The sequence below is a fragment of the Phycodurus eques genome, chromosome 1 (genome assembly GCF_024500275.1).
Source record: "Phycodurus eques isolate BA_2022a chromosome 1, UOR_Pequ_1.1, whole genome shotgun sequence".
Classification (NCBI taxonomy): domain Eukaryota; kingdom Metazoa; phylum Chordata; class Actinopteri; order Syngnathiformes; family Syngnathidae; genus Phycodurus; species Phycodurus eques.
The window spans coordinates 27,374,822-27,399,787 of NC_084525.1; the positions used below are offsets into that span (position 1 = coordinate 27,374,822).

General features: G+C 40.3%; 2 protein-coding genes across 2 annotated transcripts; one reads left to right on the forward strand and one right to left on the reverse strand.

Moving 5' to 3' along the window:
- Nucleotides 1–1,656: 1,656 nt before the first annotated feature.
- Nucleotides 1,657–13,416, forward strand: dazap2 (DAZ associated protein 2). Its single transcript, XM_061685616.1, has 4 exons — nt 1,657–1,810; nt 4,214–4,332; nt 4,402–4,650; nt 9,536–13,416. The coding sequence occupies exons 1-4, from the start codon at nt 1,798–1,800 to the stop codon at nt 9,662–9,664; spliced, it is 510 nt and encodes a 169-aa protein (XP_061541600.1). The 5' UTR covers nt 1,657–1,797; the 3' UTR covers nt 9,665–13,416.
- Nucleotides 13,417–16,188: 2,772 nt separating this feature from the next.
- On the reverse strand, nt 16,189–24,000 carry LOC133407579 (small cell adhesion glycoprotein-like). Its single transcript, XM_061685629.1, has 4 exons — nt 23,762–24,000; nt 20,376–20,423; nt 16,840–16,887; nt 16,189–16,758 (listed from the first exon to the last, which is right to left on the reverse strand). The coding sequence occupies exons 2-4, from the start codon at nt 20,413–20,415 to the stop codon at nt 16,586–16,588; spliced, it is 261 nt and encodes an 86-aa protein (XP_061541613.1). The 5' UTR covers nt 20,416–20,423; nt 23,762–24,000; the 3' UTR covers nt 16,189–16,585.
- Between the last annotated feature and the right edge of the window lie 966 nt (nt 24,001–24,966).

A 24,966-nucleotide genomic window follows, 5' to 3' on the forward strand; every position in this document is an offset into this window, starting at 1 on the left:
ATTAAATACAGTATTGTACAGGACAGGCACAATGCAGTGGTTAGGGCGTCTGCCTCACGGTTCTGACTCTCGGATCTGGCCTTTCTTTGCATGTTCTTCTTGTGCTTGCGTGAGTTTTCTTCAGGTATTCTGGCTACCTCGCACCTTCCAAAAACATGCATGTTAGGTTAATAGAATACTTTAAATCAGGGTTCACCAACATGGTGCCCACAGGCAGAATAAAGGACCACCTGAGTAGCCCGCAAGCCTGTTCTGTTCTAAAAAAAAATTAAAAAAAATAAAAATAGCACACCAGTGATTGGACATTGTGATTTCCTCGAAATGTTGTAGAAGTGAGCATTTGAAAATGTAAACACTTGCAGAGATTTATAGAAATAAAGTGTTGCATATTGATACAGCTATTATGTTTCCTCCCTTGTTAAATCATTGCTGATAATTATTGTGTGAAATAATTAACATGAGAACAAATATGAATATCATTAATTATTAATAACATGTAATTAGAGGTAATTTGAGCAGATTGGAAAGTCAAACTGCTCTAAATTGCTCGAGGACTCTGCATCATTTGCACAATTGCCATTATATCAGCATCACCACACAAGTGGTACACTTCCATTGCTTAATGACTTTCCATACTTGTGTTTTTTATGTCTTAAATGTATATTTTGTCATAGCGCCTGTTTGTTGTCATACTAGATTGGTTCCAAGTACAAATTCCTTGTGTGTCTTGTAACATACTAGGCCAATAAAGCTGATTCGGATTCTGATCTGTTACTTCAGAAGCGTATATCAGACATGTAGCCCTTTGCATTAATCAGCACCCAAAAAGTAGTTCCCAGTTCCAAAAAGTTGGTAATGGTGACTCTTGCTCTAAATTGTTCATAGGTGTAAATGTGAGTGTGAATTGTTGTTTGTCTAGATTTGTCACAGTCTGCCATGACAGCCAATCTGTCAGCCAATCAGAGTCTATCAGCCACAGTCAGCCATCGCAGTCTGTCAGCCAATCACAGTCTGTCAGACACAGACAGCTAGGCTTTGTTAATGATTCAATCATTGTCAGTTTGTGCGACTGTCATACTGTACCTGCAAGACGCAACAACATTATCCCGTGACTTCCCTCTGCCTTCCGCCTCTGACCAGGAGTTTTGACATACCACGTTTGCCTTTTCTTGTGGTTATCCGCCAGCCTTCTGCCATCGACCCCGGGTTCAGCCTCAGCACGTTTGTTTGCCTGTCTTCATGGGTCGGGGGATTTAATTCTGCGACAAAGACAATGACGTGCAAGTTTCCCGTCCTGCGGGCTGTGTTGTGCATGAAGGCAACAATTAAGTTGTGAGCATCTCCGACCTGCTACCTGTGAATTCAAAGGTCAAATGTTTTTTATTTGTCATTTCTTCGTACACGTACAAAAGAAACGAAGTAGTCTACTCCTAGGTTAACAGCAGTGTAAAATCAGAGAATTAAAAATCTGAAATAACATACAATAAATAGATCAAAACAGCAGCAGCGAGATTGGGTGTGCTGTCTTGTCTTGTGCTGTCCAGGCCCAACAGCTCGTCACTTCCACCATCAACCGGCAGGGGGCGCGCCAACGGGCCAAACAGGCCGCACTCGACCGCCGAGCGAGAGCGGGTGACGTCACTGCTATCCACAACAACAAGAAGCAAAAAAAACAAGGAAGTGGACCCATTGCGATCTACCGCCGTAAACCAGTTTGTTTAAACGACTCTGTGACAAGATACGCAGAGTCTTCAGCAATACTCTGACCTCCTCCCAACTTCGAACCGGACCGCAACGATGAACAACAAAGGTATTTGAGACGCACATATTTCTTCGTCTTTTCCCCCGTCAACTGCTTGCTGTGCTGTGCTGTGCGTCGGTAAAGCTAAAGCTAAAGCAAAAGCTAAAGCTAAAGCTAACAGTGCTAGTTGTTTTGGACATCCGAGGCGGGCGACATGACAATACACCGGCCATGGCCGTGGAACACGCTGACTTTTAGCGGCTTGTAGTGTCAAATTCAAGGTTAAATCACGACTTCGTTTAAACGAACACATTTGTGGTCATATCATGTCTTATCGCATTTTGTCAGGTGATTGTGTTATACTGTAGTCTGGTTTGGACGAGCTGTTTTTGGTTTCATTTTCCCAGAGTGGAAAGGGAGTCTGTGCCAGTGGGACTGATACTAATTGCCAGTATTATACATTGTTCACATATATACACATTTAAATAAGCTCAGGTACGTTCTTTTCATCAGCGTGGGATTTTGTGACTATAATCATTGGTGCGTGTTTACATTTTCTAATTGGAAAATATATATAGAATAAATATTGAAATTCAAGAACGCCCTGATCACATATTCGGGGCAATTTATATAACGAAATGTTAAGACTCATGTCCATATGTTATGAAAATAACGTCGTACTAACACCACCATTAACGTATAGGTACATTAAATTGAGGACTGCTGAGTAATGAGCAAATCATTACACATATTCATATAGTGTTTAAAATAAATATACAATGATATTATAAAGCTGTTCCATTATTTAAAAAAAAAAAGCATTTCCTCAGGCTTCCTTTTGAGGCATTTCCTCCCAACCTTTATTTAGCCAAAGCACATATTTTCCAATAGAGGAATCTCACCAAAAATGTCACCAAAGTACAGACTGTGTACTTAAATAATGATGGATGCATAGGGTAATTGTACCTTATGCTATCCAGTGTAAGAACATTTAATTGTTCTGTTCTGCCTATAACTATATGTCTCTGGCATAGATAGCTGAACAAAGAGATTTTTTTGTTGAAGTAAATAAATAATAATTTTCAGACCAATTAATTGAAATTGGGTAATTTAGTATATGGCACACCTATTTATTGGGAACTCACACTGTTGCGATTTTAGCATTCACTCGTTATAAACATGTTTTTCTCATAATGTTGCGATTGAATTCTTAATGTGGCAAATTGCTTCATTTGTGTTTTTGTCACTTGATAAAATTTCAACTATTTGTGGCCTGAGAATAAACGCCCGCTTGGAATTATTGATAATTATTTAGCACCAATTTTTGCAAGGGCATGTATCCTGGTGAAACTGTAGTGCAGTGGTACATACTGCTGTGTTTTACACTTTGTACCTTTGTACAGACAATGCAGGTTGTTCAATATCCAGCCAGTGCCCAATACCCAGCCACGACCAGTCCCAAGTCCTGATTTAAAAAATAAAAAAGAGTTGTCACGAAGGGCATGATCATCCCGCATAACAACTAATTTATACCAAGGGGACTCGCTGTGGTGATCTCCAATGATCTCCAAAGTGAAAAAGTCACAATGACAATGAATAAGATTCTCGTGATGCTGTAATGTGTATTTTCATATCTGCATTCATGTGATTTTAATTAAATTACAGCTACTCTGCTAATGTATTTTGAATGTATTTCCTGTTTCAATAGCCCTTGTTCTCATTATATTTCAAGTGACTTTGGGGTGAGAGGCGTGTACACCGTGACTGGTCGCCGGTCAATCATCTGGCACACATAGACAAACAAGCATTGACTCTCACATTCACACCTATGGACAATACAATGTAGTCTTCTGTTAGCTGAAGAAATATGATTTTGGAATGTAGGAGGAAGCTGGACTCGGAGTACAGGAGAAAGCCCCAGAAAAACAAACTCCAACTAGAATGGCCAAAGCCCGGATTCAAATCCCAAGCCAGAATTGTAAAGCAGACCTGCTAACCACTAGCGCACCGCAAAGCCAGAAATTCAATGGAAATAACCTGCGATTGGCTGCCGACCAGTTTAGGGTGTATCCCGCCTCCCGCCCAAGGATAGCAGGGATAGGCTCCAGCCGCCCGCGACCCTAGTGAGGATAAGCGGTAAAGAAAAATGGATGGATATATAACTTTTCAAAAATTTTATTCTTGTAAAATTTTGCTTTTCCCCATTTTTTTCTGATAATGTCATCACTTTATTCTCGTAGCATTATGACTTTATTGTCGTAAAATGAGAAATGTTGTCGTCCGAGCGCTGGATCCAATTCATATGATGTAGAATGCCAGTATCACCTCATAGAATACCATCAATGCCAAAGGAGCATTATCCATGTCCATGGTTGATCACAAAAACAAATTCCATCACTTTTTCAACATTCTCATGTTTTTTGCAGATTTGTCCAGTATGTGTGCGTGTTTAAAGTATTTGTTGTGCTGCAGGGTCATATCCACAGCAGAGTGTGTACCCTCAGCAGAGCAACGCACCCGTTTACCCCTCTGCTATGCAGATATCTCCTCAGGCGCCTCCTTACACGGACACGCCTCCCGCATACTCTGAGGTAACCATAGCGATGATTGTGATGAACCCATTTGTGAACGTGTTAACTTCTTCCTATGTGTCTCCACAGATCTACCAGCCCAGATATGTGCTTCCCCCTCAGGTGACCGGCCAGGTGCCTCAGATGTCCTCCCCTTATGTCGGCACTCAGGTCTACATGCCCATGCAGCCGCAGATGCCCGTCGGGGCGATGGCCCAGAATGTCCCCTTGGCGTACTATCCCATGGGGGCTGTGTACCCCCACGGTTCCACGGTGATGGTGGAGGGTGGCTTCGACGCGGGCGCTCGCTTTACAGCCGGCAGCAGCGTTTCCATCCCAGTGAGTGCTCGCTGTCAGTGTGTTGCCATAACATCAAAGAAAAGCAGACTACAGTGGACACTCCGAGCCCCGACGTGAATAGAAAAAAAAATTGTGAATAATAATATGCCCCCTCAGGATGTTTTTAATTGCTTATATTAATTGTTTAAACCCTAAATCAATCCCAAACGATAATGTCAAATCACTAATATCATTTCAAACTCATTTTACAACATTGCCCATATAAATAAATGGCTGCAGTCTTGTATGAATTACCCTTAATGTCATACTGGGGTAAAAGTACAAGTATCTTAACAGAAAATAACTGAAAAGTAGAAGTCACCTTGTAGAATATATTACTTGAGTAAAAATCTGACCATCGTGTTACACAGATCACATTTTTTCGCAGCCGAGGTCGAGTGACTTTATTTTAAAAATGAGCTGACACCGAGTCCCGATCTGATAACTCAGCCATGCAATAAAAAGAAAAAAACTGAGTGCATCCACATTGTCTGAAATAAATATATAGGTGCCATTAGTTTGTTGTAAATCTCTCAAAACAAAACTTTAAGTTGTTTTTTTCAACTCTAGATCTGGCAGTACACAATATTGAACAACTCAAAACGTTTATTGGCCCATAGTTTTATTCACAGAAACTCAAATTTGAGTAACAGGAGCAAAAGTAACAGGAATTAGTTTTTAGCTTGATATTCGCAAATACATGAAATCTACCCACATGGCATTCAAGGCTTGAAGTATTTCTTTCCTGTGAGAATCAGTTTTGCCAATCCTTCATTCGAGGAGCGAATTTGTAATTTTGAGAAGTCATTTTTTGCATGTTAATCGCACAGGCACCTGAAGCAAGTTTTTTTTAAAATAGAAATATGACAATAAAACAGGGGAGTTGAATGTAGGGATGCCGCAATCAAATATTTTTGTATTCGATTAGCATACTGAAAATTCTATCGACTCCATAGTTTTGGATAAACTATATTTTAGCATGGTTAAAGAGCAATTATGAATACAAAAGAGAGACCCTTTACTTAATAACGTATGACCAATTGGTTTCTTTTTTTGTATAATCAACAGTTTTATTTTCTAAATTCACATTGTTCATGAAAGATAAGGCATTAAAAAAGGTATTAACATCCTTTGTGCAACTTGACTTAAGCAGCTAGCATCTTAGCATACGACATAATACAGAAAATTAATGGCTCAGCGTTTATGGGTTTAGACCAGCCGACTAGGAATGAGACAAATAGTCTTTATAGTGCTAGAAGTTTTGGAAGTGTTCAGTTTGTTCAAACTAAAATGAGGAAACCACCTAAAACCATTGTACACGATCCATTTTACCCTCATTCATTTCTGAACACCTTTGTCATGCTTTTCACTTACATGACTCAAAGTGTAACCACTTACAGATAAGATGGTAGTATACTGGCCATTATGTCACAGTGAATACACGGAGGAAACTTACAAGCACCTTTTTTGAAGTAATGTTATGTTTGCTTATACTATACTTGAAGTTTTCACCTTCGTAATAAAGAAGCCATTGTTTTTGGCACGTAAATATGATGGCTTCCGAGGAGAGCATCAGGTGGTTCCCGCGCCACAGCAACTGAGCTTTGCTTCGCTTCACTTCCGCCTTTTCAGTGACAATGTAATCGCGTTGCGTTATTAGGATTTTTAGGAGTTTTCCTGACAGGACACACCCTGCTCCAATATTACTGGCTCCAGGACACGCGCCACTGCACTATGATTGGCTGTTGCATCCCACAGGGTGGAGTTTTCTCTACATTTTTTGGCCATTTCCGGTAGCCGTTTTTACTTTCCTTTCCGGAACAAGGAACAGAGCCAACAACAATGGCGACCACGGAACAGTGTCTGCTAGAACAAATGGACCTAGATGACCAGATGTTTAATTATGCTGCAAAATCGATCAACAAGGCGGTATGTGGAACCAAGGGGAACCCTGAGTATGTCATCACAGCATGTGACTAAAACGGGCCGATCATGAGAGATGATCTCCGCGGCATTCTACACGCAGTAACTATTTTTGCGCGGCCCAATGCCTCGGTCACGTGATGCAATGCGGGCGCTGCAGTATAAAGAGGCCTTTACTGTCATGGTGAAGCACAATTGGATAGCTGGCCACTCATCAGGAATTTGCTCTGAAAGGGGACGTGGGTGAAAATTAATAGAGAGGGGGGGTGGGGGGGGAATTTTGAAGTTATGCTCGTCATCCGCTCACATTCAAGTGGACCTGCTGCAATTATGCAAGCTTTGCTATTCCATACATTGTTACATCATAAGTTATGAATAAAGTTAAGTATTGCTGTAAAACACAAAATACAGTGGGTACTGAAAGTATTCAGACCCCCTAAAATTTTCCCTGTGTTATATTGCAGCCATTTGCTAAAATAATTTAAATATTTTTTTTCCTCATTAATGTACACACAGCATCCCCATATTGACAGAAAAAAAAATGATGACATTTTTGCAGATTTATTAAAAAAGAAAAACTCATATCACACAACCGTAAGTATTGAGACCCTTTGCTGTGACACTCATATTTAACTCTGATGATGTCCATTTCTTTTGATCATCCTTGAAATGGTTCTACACCTTCATTGGAGTCCAGCTGTGTTTGATTATAGTGATTGGACTTGATTAGGAAAGCCACACACCTGTCTATATAAGACCTTATAGCTCACAGTGCATGTCAGAGCAAATGAGAATCATGAGGTCAAAGGAACAGCCTGAAGAGCTCAGAGACAGAATTGTGGCAAGGCCCAGATCTGGACAAGGTTACAAAAAAATTCTGCTGCACTTAAGGTTCCTAAGAGCACAGTGGCCTCCTAAATGGAAGATGTTTGAGACGACCAGAACCCTTACTAGAACTGGCCGTCCGGCCAAACTGGGCAATGGGGGAGAAGAGCCTTGGTGAGAGAGGTAAAGAAGAAATCAAAGATCACTTTGGCTAAGCTCCAGAGATGCAGTCGGGAGAAAGTTCTAGAAAGTCAACCATCACTGCAGCCCTCCACCAGTCGGGGCTTTATGGCAGAGTGGCCCGACGGAAGCCGCTCCTCAGTGCAAGACATGAAAGCCCGCATGGAGTTTGCTTAAAAAAAAAAAAAAAAAAAACACCTGAGGGACTCCAAGATGGTGAGAAATAAGATTCTCTGGTCTGATGAGCCCAAGATAGAACTTTTTGGCCTTAATTCTAAGCGGTATGTGTGTAGAAAACCAGGCACTGCTCATCCCCTGTCCAATACAGTCCCAAAAGTGAAGCATGGTGGCGGCAGCATCATGCTGTTTTTAAGCTGCAGGGACATGACGACTGGTTGCAATCGAAGGAAAGATCGTGGCCAAGTACAGCAATCTCCTGGACGAAAACCTTCTCCAGAGTCCTCAGGACCTCAGAATGGGCAGAAGGTTCGCCTTCCAACAAGACAATGACCCTAAGCACACAGCTAAAATAATGGAGTGGCTTCAGAACAACTCCTTTACTGTTCTTGAATGGCCCAGCCAGAGGCCTGACTTAAACCCAATTGAGCATCTCTGGCGAGACCTGAAAATGGCTGTCCACCAACGTTCACCATCCAACCTGACAAAACTGGAGAGGATCTGCAAGGAGGAATGGCAGAGGATCCCCAAATCCAGGTGTGAAAAACTTGTTGTATCATTCCCAAAAACACTCATGTCTGGATTAGCGCAAAAGGGTGCTTCTACTAAATCCTGAGCAAAGGATCTGAATACTTATGGCTGTGTGATATTTCAGTTTTTCTTTTTTTTTAATAAATCTGCAAAAAATTCAACAATTATTTTTTTTCTGTCAATATGGGGTGCTGTGTTGGGGGAAAAATGAATTTAAATGATTTTCGAAAATGGCTGCAATATAAAAATTTTAGCAAATGGCTGCAATATAACAAAGAGTGAAACATTTAAGGGGGTCTGAATACTTTCCGTACCCACTGTACTTTATAAAGTGTATTTGGATGGCTTGGCAGTGACTGAAACTCGCTCACTTAAACCCAGAAATGCTGTGTTCAGCTGAGTTGAGTGGTGTGAGTACTAACCACAAAGTGGGCAGGTACTTGAATATTAATTGGCAAAACTACGTCACAATGTCAGCGATTTCAAATCCACCTACTTTGCAAGCCTTCAAGCCGATTATTGCCTTTTGCATTCAGTCGACAAACCACGTAGATGTCAAACTTAAACCATGCCACAGACTCAAAAACAGTAGGGGAAAAAAGGATTCTGATGGAAGAGGTTGGAGACCAAGGCGCCACCCACTAAACACTGCTGCAGAGTGCAGTTGCACAGATATGGTGTGTGGCTCTATTACTGTAAATCTTATAATACTGGTACACAAAGGGGGAAAAAAGACTGAAACGTTGACTTGTGTAATATCAAACTAACCTATTGCTGTTCTATTTGGCAAGATCTTTGTACCTCGATTTTTAACAATGTATTTATTAATTATTTATTTGGGTAGCTTTGTGACCTTTAAAATGTCAGAAAATACACACATATGATCTTTTTCAGCCTTTATCTGTAGCTGAGAATCATGTGATCGGATCAGGAAATCTCTCTTGCATTTTCCATTAAATTAGCCTCAATTTCCAGTTAATTCCCAAAGGAAAATTTCCAATTTGGAATATTTTCAAAATTCCCGACCTCGACTTCCCATGGAAACCACCCCTTTGTAACCCTAGTCATAGCTCCCCGTTTTTAATGGGTAAAAGGAGCTGTTTATTTGTATTAAAAACTCCTTCACTGCCAGGCCTCTTGCGACTAATCTGGAGGAGGACACTGTTCAAGGAAATGCAGTACTTGTCAAGAATGTTCCTTCGGAGACTTGGGAGTGATTGAATTGATGGTCTATTTTATCTCCCCTTAGCCCCCGCCACCCGGGCACCCCCCGAATGCGGCTCAACTGGCGGCCATGCAGGGTGCCAATGTGGTCATGACGCAGCGCAAGAACAACTTCTTCTTGGGCGGCTCCAGCGGAGGTTACACCATCTGGTAACGGCAACTGCTCCTTCACGCCTACGCCCAATCCAGCTCCCACCCCCTCCCCAACATCACGTACCCCCTCCCCCCTCCTCCTTAGGCTGCTTGGCCACAATACTGATATCACCTAATGGAATGTAATGTTTTTGAGCCCTTGTGAAAGGTACAGTACTCCACTTGTAACCTAGCGATCAAATGACGAACGCAAGTATTTAACGTTGTAGAATCCATCCCGTCATCCTTCATTGCGTCAAGCTTTGGTTTTAGTTTAGGTCATTCCAGGTTCACGAGAATGGTGGCCTGTGCTTTGACACTAGTGGATCAGTAGGTTAGTGAGGTAGCTAAACTCCATATATTTCGCAAGGGTTAGGCTTTCTACGGTAACTTTTAAAATCAATTTAAGAGATTAAAATATGGAAAAGCATCACCTACCAACCAATCAAATCATTTAAAAAGAGCGTCACAACTCCAACTAGGTTAACGATTTAAAAAAATAAAAATAAAGGTTGGGGGGCTCTGATAAAGTCTACACTAGAGGCTGACACAGGAGTGGTGGAGTCCCGCACCCACGCACTCCCAGAGGTTGATTCCCACTCCCTCCCAATCCCAAGGGAGTGTTTAAAAAAAAAATAATAATAATCCTGATCACTCTCAATCCCGAGTGTAAAAAAAAAAAAAAATTTTTTAAAATAATAATCATAAAAAAAATATAATATCGGTATAAAATTTGCAGTACGTGTCTGCCTTAGTCACCGTAGTACACACTGTAAATTGAATTACCGAAATGATCAAGAAACAAAACATAAGTTTAGTAACAAAAGCTGTTTTAGTCCCTCAGTTTAGCAATGTTTAGCTCGATGCTGAGGGGAAATGTTCAAATACTGATTTGATTAAAAATAAAATAAAATTAAATTAAACTGCATCATGGTTTCCACTCACGTCAACTCCTGTCATGGGTTCCATTCCCGGTGACTTTGTTTTCATAGTTCCCGCTCCCAATGACCTTCGCTCCCGCTCCTGCCGAATGCCGTGATTAATGGTGAAATTCCCTCCCATACCGCGGGAATCCCTTTGGACCCGGTGGGAATCCCGAAAACTGTCAACCTCTAGTCTACACCAGAGGTTCTCAACTGGTCTCCCACATTGTGCCATGGTCATTTTAACAGACGTCAAACCAAATTATTGTTCAGAAACATTTCAGAGCACATTACAAGGACCTGAAGAGTAAAGTCAAATTGATGATTAACATTACACCAACTACATAAGGCCACGAAATTAGACATTGCCACAATGGAACACAAACTGAGGAGGATCCTGACAACTGCAAGTATAGAAGTGTATAAAATATTAAAAGTATACAAATATAATAAAGGCCCACACTTAACTACATATCACACACTGAAGGTTATGTCTCTTCATATCCTCAATGTAAAAAAAGTCCACTTTTGACTCAGTCATATTTATCAGGAGCACAAACCTGAAGGCGCTAAGCCGGTGCGTGTTTCCAGTGCTTGTGCTTCACAATTAAAATCCATATCGGGTGTGCATTAAAGCCTTCTTTTAAATTATTTTTGACCCACCCAGTTTTGAATATCTGGTCTTCAGACCAAATTATCACACTTCAGTCAGGATCTTAAGAAAAGACAGTAGGCAATATTTAGAGCCACATTCATGTAGTTTATGATAGCCGAGCTCCTTAATGGTGAACGTGAAACGCAATTACAAAGTTGAACGCAAAAAAATCCCCACTTGTCTTTTTTTTTTTTTTTTTTTTTTTCCAAAACCTTTTAGTGTAGTTAAAGTAATAGATGTCGTAGTTCCATGTAAATACCAGTATGACTATCACAAGAAATTCTCAAGAAGAAAAAAATACTTTGAGCTAGATTAAACTTGTCTTATACACAGTGTCGAAAAAAAAAAATAGCAAGTAGCATTTAAAGAACTTAAGTAAACATTCTAGAATGCACTTGCACCAAAAGTGGTTTACTGTACCTTGTTGGGCAACTTGTAGATTTAACATAGTCAAGTGCCAAAGAGCACTGGGGATCGTCCCCATTTAATGAAACAAAACGCGAAAAGGAAAATGGAAAGATATTTAGTTAATCCAAATAATAAATTGACTTGGACAGGCTGGTTGGTGTAACATTTGTAGCTTTTTCATTTTCTTTCTGTTTTCATGTCGGATACCCAGAGTTTATACACTAAATGTCTGAAATGTGCATACGATTTCTGTTATTTGATTTGCTTTTAGTTTACTTGATGAAAAGCCCCCTTTTGTGCTGGTTTCTATTTGGCATGTTTGAAAAAGTTCCTTGGTTTTCTTTAGTGAGGGCTTATGAATTGTTTGTTTAAAAAAAACAGTCAGTTGTACCAAAGAAAACAATAATATTTTGCATTATCCGCTAATCAGTCATGGGAATCTTCAAACAAAATTGTGAGTTCTATCACCTTTAAGTTGCACATTACTAATTAAATAAATGCACTATTAAAAAAAAAAACTATTAACAAATTCAAGACAAGGGGTTGGTGGTTCTTTTTATCATCATGGTTTTGTGTGAGTGTGTGTGAGTGTTAGGAAAACTGTGAAATATTGTGCCAACAGGCTTTACTGCTATTTGCGTTAGTGATGGGCTTATTTAACGACATCCGATTAGAAAACAACTACTGGCGTTTGTGTATGTTTGATGACTATTTCGTGTCTAACTTAACGTAATAATGTCAAGTTAATGTATGAGCTGTGTAAGGGTGCGGGGACAACTCCCTAGACATACGAGGTTAAATTAGGGGCAAATAGTGGGGAATTTGTCACAAAATCTCAGAAGTCGGCCAGGATTGGCCCAGTGGAGGTACGTGACTGGGCTAAGCCAATCAAAATGCTGTTTCCATGTTTGCTAGAAACCCCTTTAACTTGTTCACTCATTCATTTCTGGAGGAAACTTGACCACCTCTCCACTCATCATTATCATGCTAGATGTTAGGATGAGTCTAAAAAGAATAAAGCCCAAGAATTTCCATGACATCCAGGAGTAGATAATTGCTGGTGCACTCATGTTTATTTGTTAACAGAATTGAACCAAAATGCACTTATATGAGACTTAATTTCTAATTCAGTCTGTATGCTGTGAGTTGTGCACTTGTCTGAACAGAAAGTTGATGTTTGGTGTTGTTGTTAACTGGGTGTCCGACAACGGTGTTCAGGTTTTGGCTGCTGTAGCCACAGGGGGGAAAAAAGCTCTCACGGATACCAGTGTTGATGACCCAGTTGACGAGGAAACAGAAACCAGCGGTGGCAGGGGTCATTCAGTCAAAAGGGGGCCTGCAGCTTCCAAAACTTGAACAGACCTGTTTAGCTTTTGTTTTTTTTTCACGTATGATGGTGGTGCCAGCAATATGAAGTACATCCTGTACAAGTGCAGCAGTAATGCAAACCACAACCAGACAGACTTCCTCTCTGTTGAAGGATCATGGACATTCCTGGTTCAGGGATTCTCTTTCCGACGTTTTGTAAAAAAAAAAAAAAAAAAAAAACCGCAACGCTAAAGCGACGGACTTATTATGCACATGTTCTGTCTTTTGAGATGACTAAAGGAGACGAGTGTCAATGACTTAGGTGCACTTAACTTTTTTATACTAAACTTAAGATTTAAAAATGTAAGTTTAGAATAAAGGTTATTTTGGACATTTGAGAAGTTGTTTAAATTTATTCACATGTAATGTATTCAAATGGGGCACACTGCTAAATAAAGGACATTGTTTTTTGTAACGTGATGCAAGCATTAATGTCTTTTTTTTCATTTGATTTCCATTTTTCAAATGGAATGAATGTAGCCAACTTATTTTTACAGTTTAAACAAGAACTGCATGGCAGTAGACCTGTGCAGCTCACTGGATTATAATATAGGACATTTTCAATTCTATTAGTAATGGTTAATAGATTTCTAAGAAAATGTTTTTCCAATTTAGCAATTGTCTTTATGCTGCCCTGGTTTTATGTATTATGTCTCCCATGCTTTTATGTATTTTCAAAAACTTACTGATTTAAAATTTTAGGCTGTAATAGTAAAGACAGCCAAGCGATAAATCCACAAATTTCATGGCAGTCTAAGGCAAATGTAATCTGAACAACAAAATTATGGAAAAAAAAAAAAAAAACAGTGGTAACAACTTAAATTTTGCCACAGCTTTGTTAATAGAACCCATTGAGAAAGTGAGTGGTGGTGGTGGTCCACTGAAATACACTTCTTGCATAAGAGTACAGACAAACAGCTTCATAGGAACCATGTGAGTTGCAAAAACATAGTCCTGCTTGACATTATTGGCACCCCTTCATAGTTTGCATACCCTGTATATCTTCAGAAATTAATCAAACTTATATCATCAGGTCCAAAGTAATTTCACAAACTTATTTCACAGAAACAGAGAACAATATCGGCGCCCCTCAATATTTGATTGCACACCCTTTGGCAGCCATGTGAGCCTTCAGACATTTCTTGTATCCACCTATAAGCTTTTTGCACTTCTCAGGTGCTATTTTCTCCCACTCACACATACATTTGCAGGGTTCTTTTGACCAAAGATTTTCAATTGGATTGAGATCAGGACTCATTGCTGGCCATTTTAAAAGTTACCGTAATTTTTCCTTTTCAACCATTCGTGTGTGCTTTGGGTCTTTTTTTGCTGGAGGAGCCATGATCTTTGCCTCAAACCAAGTTTTCTTACACTGGGTAAGACTGCGTTCTAAAATCTCTTGATAATTTTCTGATTTCATGATACTTGTTATACAGTCAAGGCCTCCAGTACCAGATGTAACAAAGCATGCTCGACTGTTTGCAGGGTGCTGTTTTTCGTTAAAGGCTTAATTGTGCCGTCTGTAAACAAACCTTTTGTTTGCACTGTCCAAAAAGTTCTATTTTTGTTTCATCAATCCATAAAATGTTATCATTTGCTCTTTTGTATCAAAGAAAAGTTCTCTATTTTTCTTTAAATATTCCACATTTAGTAAATTAAATACATGAGTGCCAGTCATGGTGAGCAGGACTGTACTGCCCTTCAAACTCTGCAGATACAAGTGCATAAATGATCCTATTCATTAAATTCATTACATGCTTGTCTTTATACATTCGCAATGACAAAGACACAAATACTCAAGTCCATCTATATTGCTGTCTGCTATTGTGTGAATGCAAAATGGCTGCCACATCCTGGCACTTCAGATCACATCCCTTTGGTGTATTGCAACATGAGGCTCCCTCCAGTGGCATTAAAATTAAAGGCCGCTTAAGTTACATAGGATCTTTTTTTTCCTTAGAAACAATTACCTTTTGAATGATGACTGCCAGTAATTTAAATGCAGCACTTGTATCACTAAAATTGATTTTCAAAATGAAATTCAGTGCTTTTGTCGTTATTGATCAAATTGTGAAAATGACCCATATCCATCCATCAATCCATTTTCTATGCCGCTTATCCTGTTCAGGGTTTCAGGGAGCTGGAGTCTTTCACCGTCTGACTGTGGTCTAAAGGCAGACTACAACCTGGATTGGTCAAAAGAGCACATAGTGAGAGACAAATATTTACACAGTCACTGAGTGGGAAGTGAACCGTACACCACTGTGTTTTATACATGCATCATAAAAGTTGTTCCAGCAACATCAGGTTCCAAAAAGTTCAGCTCAAACTCGAAGCACATAGTTGTAGAGAATCACAGTGCACTCCAACCATGCATCCCCTTAAGAATTTGGATCAGATACCGAACCTCAATTAGAGCCCATGTTTGTTTCAAATAGCATGAAAGATTTGTTTGCTCTCAGTAAAATAAAAAACTATTTACCGTATTTTTCGGACTAAAGTCGCAGTTTTTTTCATAGTTTGGCCGGGGGTGCGATTTATACTCCGGAGCGACCTATATGTGAAATTATGAACATATTATTATGTAATTTCACGTTATTTTCACACTTCACACGTAGAAGAGGAAGAGGCGCATCGTCTACCGAAGTTGTTTAGAAGTGACACCGAGGATGAAGATTTCATTGGATTTAGTGATTTGGAGTGACACTGATGGTTTGGTAAACTTGTTAGCATGTTCTTTATCCTATAGTTATCTGAGTAACTGTTAATATGTTACGTTAACGTACCAGGCACGTTCTCAGTTCGTTGTTTTTGCGTCGTGTTACGTTAGCATATCGTACACCTATTCAGCCTGTTGTTCTCTTTTCTATTGTTATTTTAAATTGCCTTTCAAGATGAAATGTCTGTTCTTGGTGTTGGGATTTTATCAACTAAATTTCCCCCAAAAAATGTGACTTATACTCCAGTGCGACATATATATTTTTCCTTTTTTGTTAAGCATTTTTTGGCTGGTGCGACTTATACATATTTTTCCTTCTTTATTATGCATTTTTTGGCTGGTGCGACTTATACTCCGGAGCAATTTATAGTCCGGAAAATAAAGTACATTTGTGAAACCAAAAACAGAGGACTTTCCTGACTTTCCCACATGAATTAGCACTGGAAAAAAAGGTTTTCCAGTTGTTTGTCAACAAAATGAACAATACAATTTTCCCAAAAATATTTTTATTGCGTTCCATATTTATGTCAAACATGGTGGTTAAGTTAAAGAATGTCAGGAATCATAAAAAATTCTCCTCCCCCAAATGTAACAGCTAAAACAGGTGGGGGCACTACACAGATGCGTTTGATAAATATTGTAGCACAGGAATTAATTTGACACTTAAAAGAGGTTTTAAAATTTTTCTACCTGTTTTGTGCATGTCTGCCACATGCAACACATCCCAAAATACAACACTCAAAAGGGAATAATCTTTGGTTTCACGCACCCACGTCGATTTTCTTCAGAGGTTTAGGTATTTGTCTGGGGTGCGGCCGTCCATTTCCCCCGACCCCACGGTCTTCCTTTGAGTAGCATTCAAGTGAAATCTCAAATGAAGTATTCCTTCTTTTCGCCGGCAGCCTGGTTACCGCGATCCTCGTCTGGATCATCGCCAGGGGCCAGCTCCCCCGTGGTCCTGTAGTCCCCCTTGTTGTGGCACATGTAATGATACAGCAGGATGCCCAGCAGGACCACTGTCACCACAATGAGTGTCACTACCACTGAGGGGCACACACAGAGATGCAGACACAGGTTCAATCGCTGCCAGTGACAATGGGTCACGGCTGTGAGAAAATATTTACCTGCAATAACTGTGGTGTCTGGTTTTAAGTGGGTTGCAGTTGTTCCTGCTGAAATCAAAATGAAGCAAGACTGAGCTCTTCCATTTACTTGCATTGTGGACATGCAGCACAACTAATGGCCATGATTACCCACACAGAGCGGCAACTGCAGAGTACCAGGCGTCTTTTAAGTAGGCTTTACACGATCAGGATTTTTGGGGCTGATCACCGATCATCAAGTTTAAAAAAACGCTAACCGATTCGATCACTAGATGTAGCAACGTGGCTATTTACATGACTTGTTTATTTATTGTATATACTTGTGCACTGCATACTTAGTATCTTAAAGTATCCTCTAGCATTTTATTATTATTATTAATCCGTTTATTTGAAAGGGGGAAATGCAATTTCATAAAACACATGAAGTACACATGGTTAAAAAAGCCAGAATTAGCCAGAAGGCTAGTTTTCATCGGTCGTCCCCTGGCCATGATGTAAAAAAAGCAGTAAAATACATCTAGAAGACAATATAATACAGGATACATAATCAAACTATACTATTAAGAGAGAATAAAACCACACATTTTTTGATCATAACAAAAAAACAACATACTTGTCTTTTAGTGTTGGGAGCTATAGGTGTTAACAAGCCACATTTTAGACAAAAGTTAAAACATCAATGACCTGTAGGAGCACTCAAGGATTGGCCACTGACATAAGATTAGGTCAAATCAACATTACAACATGACAGAAATAATGGGTGCTAACTTACTGTAATTTAATTACTTTAACAAATACTGTTAATGACATGCTTACTCTAACGTTCTCACTGTCCCGGCTATATGAACGGGTGTTGTTCAGAGTTTGGCCTCCCCCCCACGCTGCGTTACTTGAACGCGGCATGCTCCTCCTCGTGTACATTCTTCAGGTGCCCGATCAAATTTGTTGTGTTGAAGCATTTAGATGACGTTCCCCACGACGTACTTCAGTTGTGCACAGACTCCAAACAACTTACGTGTTGTTTGTCTGAGACACCGCAAAATAGTCCCGCAGAGACGACATGTTTTTTCACCGACAAGATTGAAAACAACTTTATTGGCTGTCAGATAGTTACAATACTACGCCACAAGACAAGACTAAAAATAAACTAGCTTTTGGATTCATACATGACGGCGACGCGGCGTAAATGTCTTTTGCGGAGCCGATCGATGACGTCATTGATCGGATCGGTGAATTATGACATGAAAGCATAGAATGCTAATCATCGGCCGATACTGATCAAACCGATCAGATCGGTGTAAAGTGCACTTTTAAGTGTACCATTGTTAGGGGACCAAAACAATGGTCAGTTAAAGTTCATCAAAAAAAAAAAAAAAAAAAATACAAATCAGCCATTATGGCGCCCCGCTCCATCGGTAAGTTACATACGCTTACAAGAGAAGGAGAATAGCATGATTGTTTTTACCATTGCCTTTAACTCATAAGTCCCACAATTTAAAATATAAAGTACATCATTTTCTTCATTTCATTATTGTATTGCTACTGCCAAACAAATCCAAGACTGTACATGTGCAGTTCGGAGCCACCTCCAAACCTCTCGGCTCGCGCACACAAAAACACCCGTGACGCCATATTGTTATTTACTCAGCTAACGCAGCTGGCTAACATTAGCTAAAACACAACCTGTGACTTGCTATTATTTATTCATTTAACGTAGCTAGCTAAGATTAGCTAATGTCTACATTTACAGATACACATTATGCAACATACCAGTGACTAGTCCATATTATTTGAAAACTATAATCTAACCACGTGAGCGGAGAGATGGATGGAGGGGACTCCACATTTCCCGCGCACTTGCCGCAACAAATCACGCAAGTGGACTTGCTGTTGCGACACCTAATAGGACAAACCAAAAGTAGCAACAACTTGACCCCCTCTTTCTCTCATTTTCCCTTTTTTTCCTTCCCCGTGTTCTGGAGAGTTTTGGTCGTTTTGACGTGTGTATAAAGCTCTCTGGGGTCACATCAATAAATCCCAACACCCCAATACTGAGCAAGTAGTATACCAATCAGCGAGAGGAAGGTGTATTTTCAATTATCAGTTTCAGCAATATTAATTTGGCATTGCTTTTAATTTGAAACTACAGTATGTTAGCTTTTCCATGTTAAGAGTTGTCAAGTTATTTCAAATATGTACATCTTCCCCACTTGAAAGAAATTGATACATCAACGGAAGATTTCCTCTGGATTTTACTCAATGACCAAGCCACATTTTCCTTTATCCTCATTTTGGCGTTCAATAGTTTGACAGTTCATCAAGAAGTTTCATTCCTTACATTTGTCTCGAGCAATGAGGACCATGTTCTCCCCTTGATGCGCAAGTCTGTATTTTACGTGCCTGTCTTACGCGCTGTCAAAGTGCTTCAATTCTCCTGTACATGACTTCTGACACACCCCCATGTGTACGAGACAAATATGTATGCAACTGCCCATGAGGTGTGACTCATTGAAGTCTGGGGGAGGCAATAACTGGCCAGTGGAGTTTCCCCGAGGCAGGTAATTGCCATAGAAATCCATTCGGAAAATATGTTGGCAGTTTAAATGTGAAATTAACCTCCATAGTGGATCCGGAAGTTTGGCGTCGGTAGTGAGGCGTGAGCGCTGCTCGTCAAACAGGCTACTTTGAAGGAGCGTGTGTCTTTGTATTTTCTATTAAATAAATACTGTACACTAGATGTAATTTAATCAGAATACTGTACTTATGAGTGAATGCATGTTTGGACGGCAAGGTAAATATAACGATATAAACGATAAGAGGATTTAATACAATATACTTTTTATATAGTATCTAAAATATATGTTGTTATATTGCACAGTCTAGGCCACAAATATGCTGGTCTGGCCCACTTAAGCTCAAATTGGGGAGAGTGTGGTACATACATTTATAAAAAAAATAATAATAATAAATAAATAAAAGTTTGACACCCATGCTTTAAGTGATCTTTTTATGGATTTTTACAGTATCCTTTACTGTAATGACCTCACAGGTGGGAAAGGAAAGCCAGTCACTAATGCACTTTCAGCCACTTACAGTCCTGCTCACCATTATTGGCACCCCTTCATTTTTTGCATAACCTGTATATCTTCAGTAATAAATGGAAAAGTACCAAACTTATATCATCAGGTCCAATGCAATTTAACAAAGAAAATTGTTATTTTCAATTTAGATATTGTAATTTCAAAAAAATAAAATAAAAAAATGCATGTGCAGCAATATTGGAACCCCTCCTTAATATTTGGTTGCACACGTTTCTGGTATCCATCTGAGCTTTTTGCACTTCTCAGGTGGTATTTCCCCCCCACTCTTCCTTTGCAATTTGTTTAAACTCGAACACTTGCAGGGTTCTTTTCCCCAATGGCAGATTTTAGCTACCCCCAAAGATTTGTAATTGGATTTTGATTTTACTTTCTTTTTAACCATCCCTGTGTACTTTTGGATGCGTTGGCTGTATGCCTGTGTGAGACCATTTGTAGCAGTAAACAAAGTAGTCTTACTTCTTTCCGTTGTGTTGGTGTAAGGGGATAGTGTCACCATGTTGGAAGCTGAAAGACAAAATGAATATTCAATAAAAACAATGCTGCAAGATGAAGGTTGTGACACAGCAGATCTCATCATTAACTGTTGGGAATTTAAGAGGTCTTAAATAAACCCAAAATGCATGTTTTGGGAATTTGTGGGAGGGAGCCAGATTCCCCGGAAAAAAAAAAAAAAAAAAAAAAAAAAAAAACACGCGAGCATGGCGAGAAAATTAAATCCACACAGGAAGGTCTGAACTGAGATTCAAACCCAGAACTTTGACTTTGATGTGCTAACCACTTGAAGAGGAAGAACAACACTACACCACTAGTACTTTGTTGCACCACCTCTGGCTTTTATAACAGCTTGCAGTTTCTGAGGCATGGACTTAATCAGTGACAAACAGTATTCATCTTCACTCTGGCTCCAACTTCCTGATTGCTGTTACCAGCTAGGGTTTATAGGTTGGAGCCTTGTCATTGACCATTTTCTTTCATTTCCACCACAGACTTTCGACTGGATTGCTTGTGTGGTGTTTTATCTTTTTGAATAAGTTTTATAATTCCCTCCTTTTTTTTTTTTTTTCAACTGACATCTCTCGTGTTGGCGGCACGGTGGCCGACTGGCCCTGCGATTGGCTGGCAACCAGTTCAGGGTGAACTCCGCCTCCTGCCCAATGTTAGCTGGGATAGGCTCCAGCACGCCCGCGGCCCTGGTGAGGAGAAGCGGCTCAGAAAATGGATGGATGGATCTCTCGTGTTGGAGCCATGATTAATATCAATCCACTTGAAGCAACAGCTCTCCAAGGTGTGAGCACTCTTATTCAATTGCTGACTAATAATCAGATTCAATCTGATGTGGGTGTTTGTTTTAGGACTGAAAATTACAAGTTGATTCTATATATGTTTTCCCTCAGAATTGTGCAATTTCATAAATTTTTCCTTTGCTAAAACAAATTGCGACTGACTACAACAATTGTCTCTCTTGCTTTTTTGTGTGTTTCTTAAAGACAGAAAAGTGGTATTTTCAATAAATGTTATTTTGTGGAACATCCGTGATTTGCCTTTTTTCTACAAAATTAATCATTTAAATGATCATCCTCCAGGAGCGGTCCTTCCATAACGTTTACCAGGGTTTACATATTCTCTAGAACAGGGGTGGCCAACTAGTCAGAGACTAAGAGCCACTTTTTTTTCTGTGTTACTGCAAAGAGCCACATCATACACATGGGTACACATGAACATCATCTTTTAATCATGTATGCACGCATACACAGACCTCTAGTCAGCCAGATCTAACGAAAATAACCACACCAACATGATAATATCAGTAATTTTCAACAGTTTACATTGTGTGCACTGTCTCACACACACAAACTCTCAGTTCAAGCAAGTCCACAAACAATAATAGAATAATTTTCAATAACATCTTTCTCTTACTATGCTGCTTAGTGAGACTTCTGGCATTCCTTATCTTGAACAATCCTCTTCAAATCTGGCTTGTATTCTGTTGTTGCCACTCTAAGCAATTCTTTCAAATGAGTGTCAGTCAGAACAGATCGATGCTTTGATTTCACACGTTTCAGGGTAGAGAACACAGACTCGCAGACGTACGTTGACCCAAACATGGACAGTATCTTAAGCGCAGCTCGTTTGATGTTGGGGTATTTTTCAATTGGCACACTTTTCCAGAACTCAACGGCCCCTTCCCTTAAAACAGCTTTCAGTTGTTCCTCCTCACAAAGGTCGATCATCTCCAACTCAGCCGCAGCCTCATCTGTGACGAGCGGGGCTTTCAAACAGTCTGTCTCCGCATTAAATGGGTCGACGAGGAACGTAACCTGTGGTCTTTTCAGTTGTAGATCACAGAACCGGGTCACAAAGCATTTTTTTAGTTGAACGATTCCGGGAGAACCGGAACGTTAGTCCCGGTTCCAATCTGTTCTAGATTCTCGATGCCTAACCATAGTCCTGAATGTTGTTTGTGCCTATGCACCAAACAGCAGCTCAGAGTAGCTACTCTTTATAGAGTGCTTGGAGGGGTGCTGGAGAGCGCTCCGGCTGGGGACACCCTCGTTCTGCTGGGGGACTTCAAGCTCAAGCTTCCCCCTGGCAACGAAGGTGAGACCTGGAAGGGCGTGATTGGAAAGAACAGACCAATCGACCAGAACCCGTTCTGTTATTGGGCTTCTGTGCTCGTCACAGATTGTCCATGACAAACACCTTGTTCAGACATATGGGTGTTCATGTGAGCACTTGGCACCAGGAAACCCTAGGCCGCAGTTTGATGACCAACATTGTGTTCGTGTCATCGGTCTTGTGGCAGCATGTCTTGGACACTCGGGTGAAGAGAGGGGCGGAGCTGTCAACCGATCATCACCTGGTGGTGTGTTTGCTCCGATGGCGGGGGAAGATGCCGGTCCGACGTGGCAGACCCAAACGTATGGTGAGGGTCGGCTGGGAACATCTGGCAGAGTCCCCTCTCATCTCTGACAGAACTTCGCCCACGTCCCGGGGGAGGCGGGGGACATTGATTCCGAGTGGACCATGCCCTGCGCCTCCATTGTTGAGGCTGCGACCGGAGCTGCGGCTGTAAGGTGGTTGGTGCCTGTCGTGTCGGCAATCCCTGAACTTGTTGGTGAACACCAGCAGTAAGGGAGGCCATCACGCTATGGAAGTCCAATCAGGCCTTTTTGGCCTGTGGGACTTGGCCTGTTGACGTAAATATAGTTACGTCAACGTAAATATATTTTTTGGAGCAATTAAGTACACAAGTATATACAGTAAATGAACAGGTCATTTAAATAGACACATTGCTCCATCTTGTGATCGATCGGTGATGTTTTTTTTTTTTTTAAACTCGCTTATTGGTGATCGGCCCCAAAAATCCTGATCGTGTGAAGCCTACAAACTAGTGCTCATTTTATCCGTGTAACACTCCAATGATATTGTCTATTATATAGGTATTTTGAAAGTTTTTTTTTTTAAACTCATAATAATATTTTTACTGGCAGTAATGGGTTTCCATAACCTGGACACTTAGCTGTCCCGTTTAATTCACTCTGTTCCGACAGAAGAGAAACCGCGCATAAGACTCAAATTACCAGCAAAGACAACAAACTCCAAGACCATACAAGAGAAAACGTCAACAACGCCATTTCCGTTTATTAGCGACGCCATTCGCCACGCTAGACTGTCTTTGGTTGTATTGGTTTAATGTTTTCAAAGACACTTCCATCATTCTTGAATTCATATGGACTTATCCTCAACAGACACTAACGTGACATTAAATGCAGCCAATTCTGGTCAAAAAGTCAAGTAAGTACAATATTTAGCATTCACCACAGCTGTCTCAACGAGCTTACCTGGGCGCGTGTCACAAACGAGCAAGCAAGTTAGGGTTTTGGCGGCCGGAGCGAGAAAACTTATTAACGTGGACAAAAGTGACACTCTCTCCAGTCACAAGTAGACAATATCACGTCAAGCGTCAAGAACAGCAGCGCTAAAAACGGCGTATTGCAATTGTTCTTTTCAAACAGTTTTTCAAAGCACTCGCGACTTCCACAACGAGCGCAGCTTCTACGTCGTCAGGCGTCGGGCACAACCCTTTCCTACGTGCGAAGATCGTCCATATTGAAGTGCACCACTACCGACTTCAAATATGGAGTCGACATATGGAATCAGATTAGTGCCAAAAAGATTCACACGAAATTTAAACATTTTTGTGTGAATCGTTTTGGCACTAATCTGATTCCATATCGACACGATTGACTTTTCCGTCGTGAGCTCCCACACACACAGGAGACGAGTAGGCCATTCACTTACAAAGATCCTGTGTACAAATGATCACCACTCCCGAGTTTTGATGCGAAGCCTATTTTGGAGTCATTTCTCAGATCAGACGATTAGGTGCTGAGAACACGGCCAGGCAAAGTAAATGTCACTGTTTTGTACATTTTATCATTCCCACATTTATGAAAGAGCAACCTAACACTAATTCCGGAGAAACGAAAACATGTTTAGACAGCAGCACCTCTACATACATACACATGACCAGTATATGCATTTTTATTCGGGAGTAAACCAGCCCCCTATAGTGAGTGCTAAAAATAAAATAAAAATTACCCTCAACTCCTTGACAGAAATAGATTTTTGTGGGTACTGTAATACTATATAAAATCCCCATTTTCCTCCTCCTCCTCTGTATTATAATGTTAACGTGAATCATGTCAGCTAGCTTTTCAGGAGCACCTTGGCTTTAATATTAACACATGCGCATGGCACAACAGCTAGCTTCTCGCATTCCTATTCTAACAGAGGACAGTGATGCTGACTGCCTGAAACGTTTCCTCGCTGCAGAAGTGATGTCAGCCCCAAGTGTAAAATTTTGATTATTTTTTTTTAATTCTATTTTAAAATCCAGGTTAAAAACGATTCCCCCCCCCCCCCTAATGCTTTTAAAAAACGAATTATAATCATTTTAAAGCATTTCAAATCATTTAGTAATGTTTTTTACTTGCACTGTTCATTCTTTTAGTAATTTTAGTAAGATGTCTTTTATTTATGTAAT

Excerpts from the sequence above, each read along its gene's own strand:
- LOC133407579 (XM_061685629.1), bottom strand. The coding sequence starts at position 20,415 with ATGGTGACACTATCCCCTTACACCAACACAACGGAAAGAA. Across the intron at positions 16,888-20,375 it reads CACCAACACAACGGAAAGAA|CAGGAACAACTGCAACCCAC; the intron begins GTAAGACTACTT and ends TTTTGATTTCAG. Across the intron at positions 16,759-16,839 it reads AGACACCACAGTTATTGCAG|TGGTAGTGACACTCATTGTG; the intron begins GTAAATATTTTC and ends TGTGCCCCTCAG.
- dazap2 (XM_061685616.1), top strand. Across the intron at positions 4,333-4,401 it reads CGCCTCCCGCATACTCTGAG|ATCTACCAGCCCAGATATGT; the intron begins GTAACCATAGCG and ends GTGTCTCCACAG. Across the intron at positions 4,651-9,535 it reads GCAGCAGCGTTTCCATCCCA|CCCCCGCCACCCGGGCACCC; the intron begins GTGAGTGCTCGC and ends ATCTCCCCTTAG.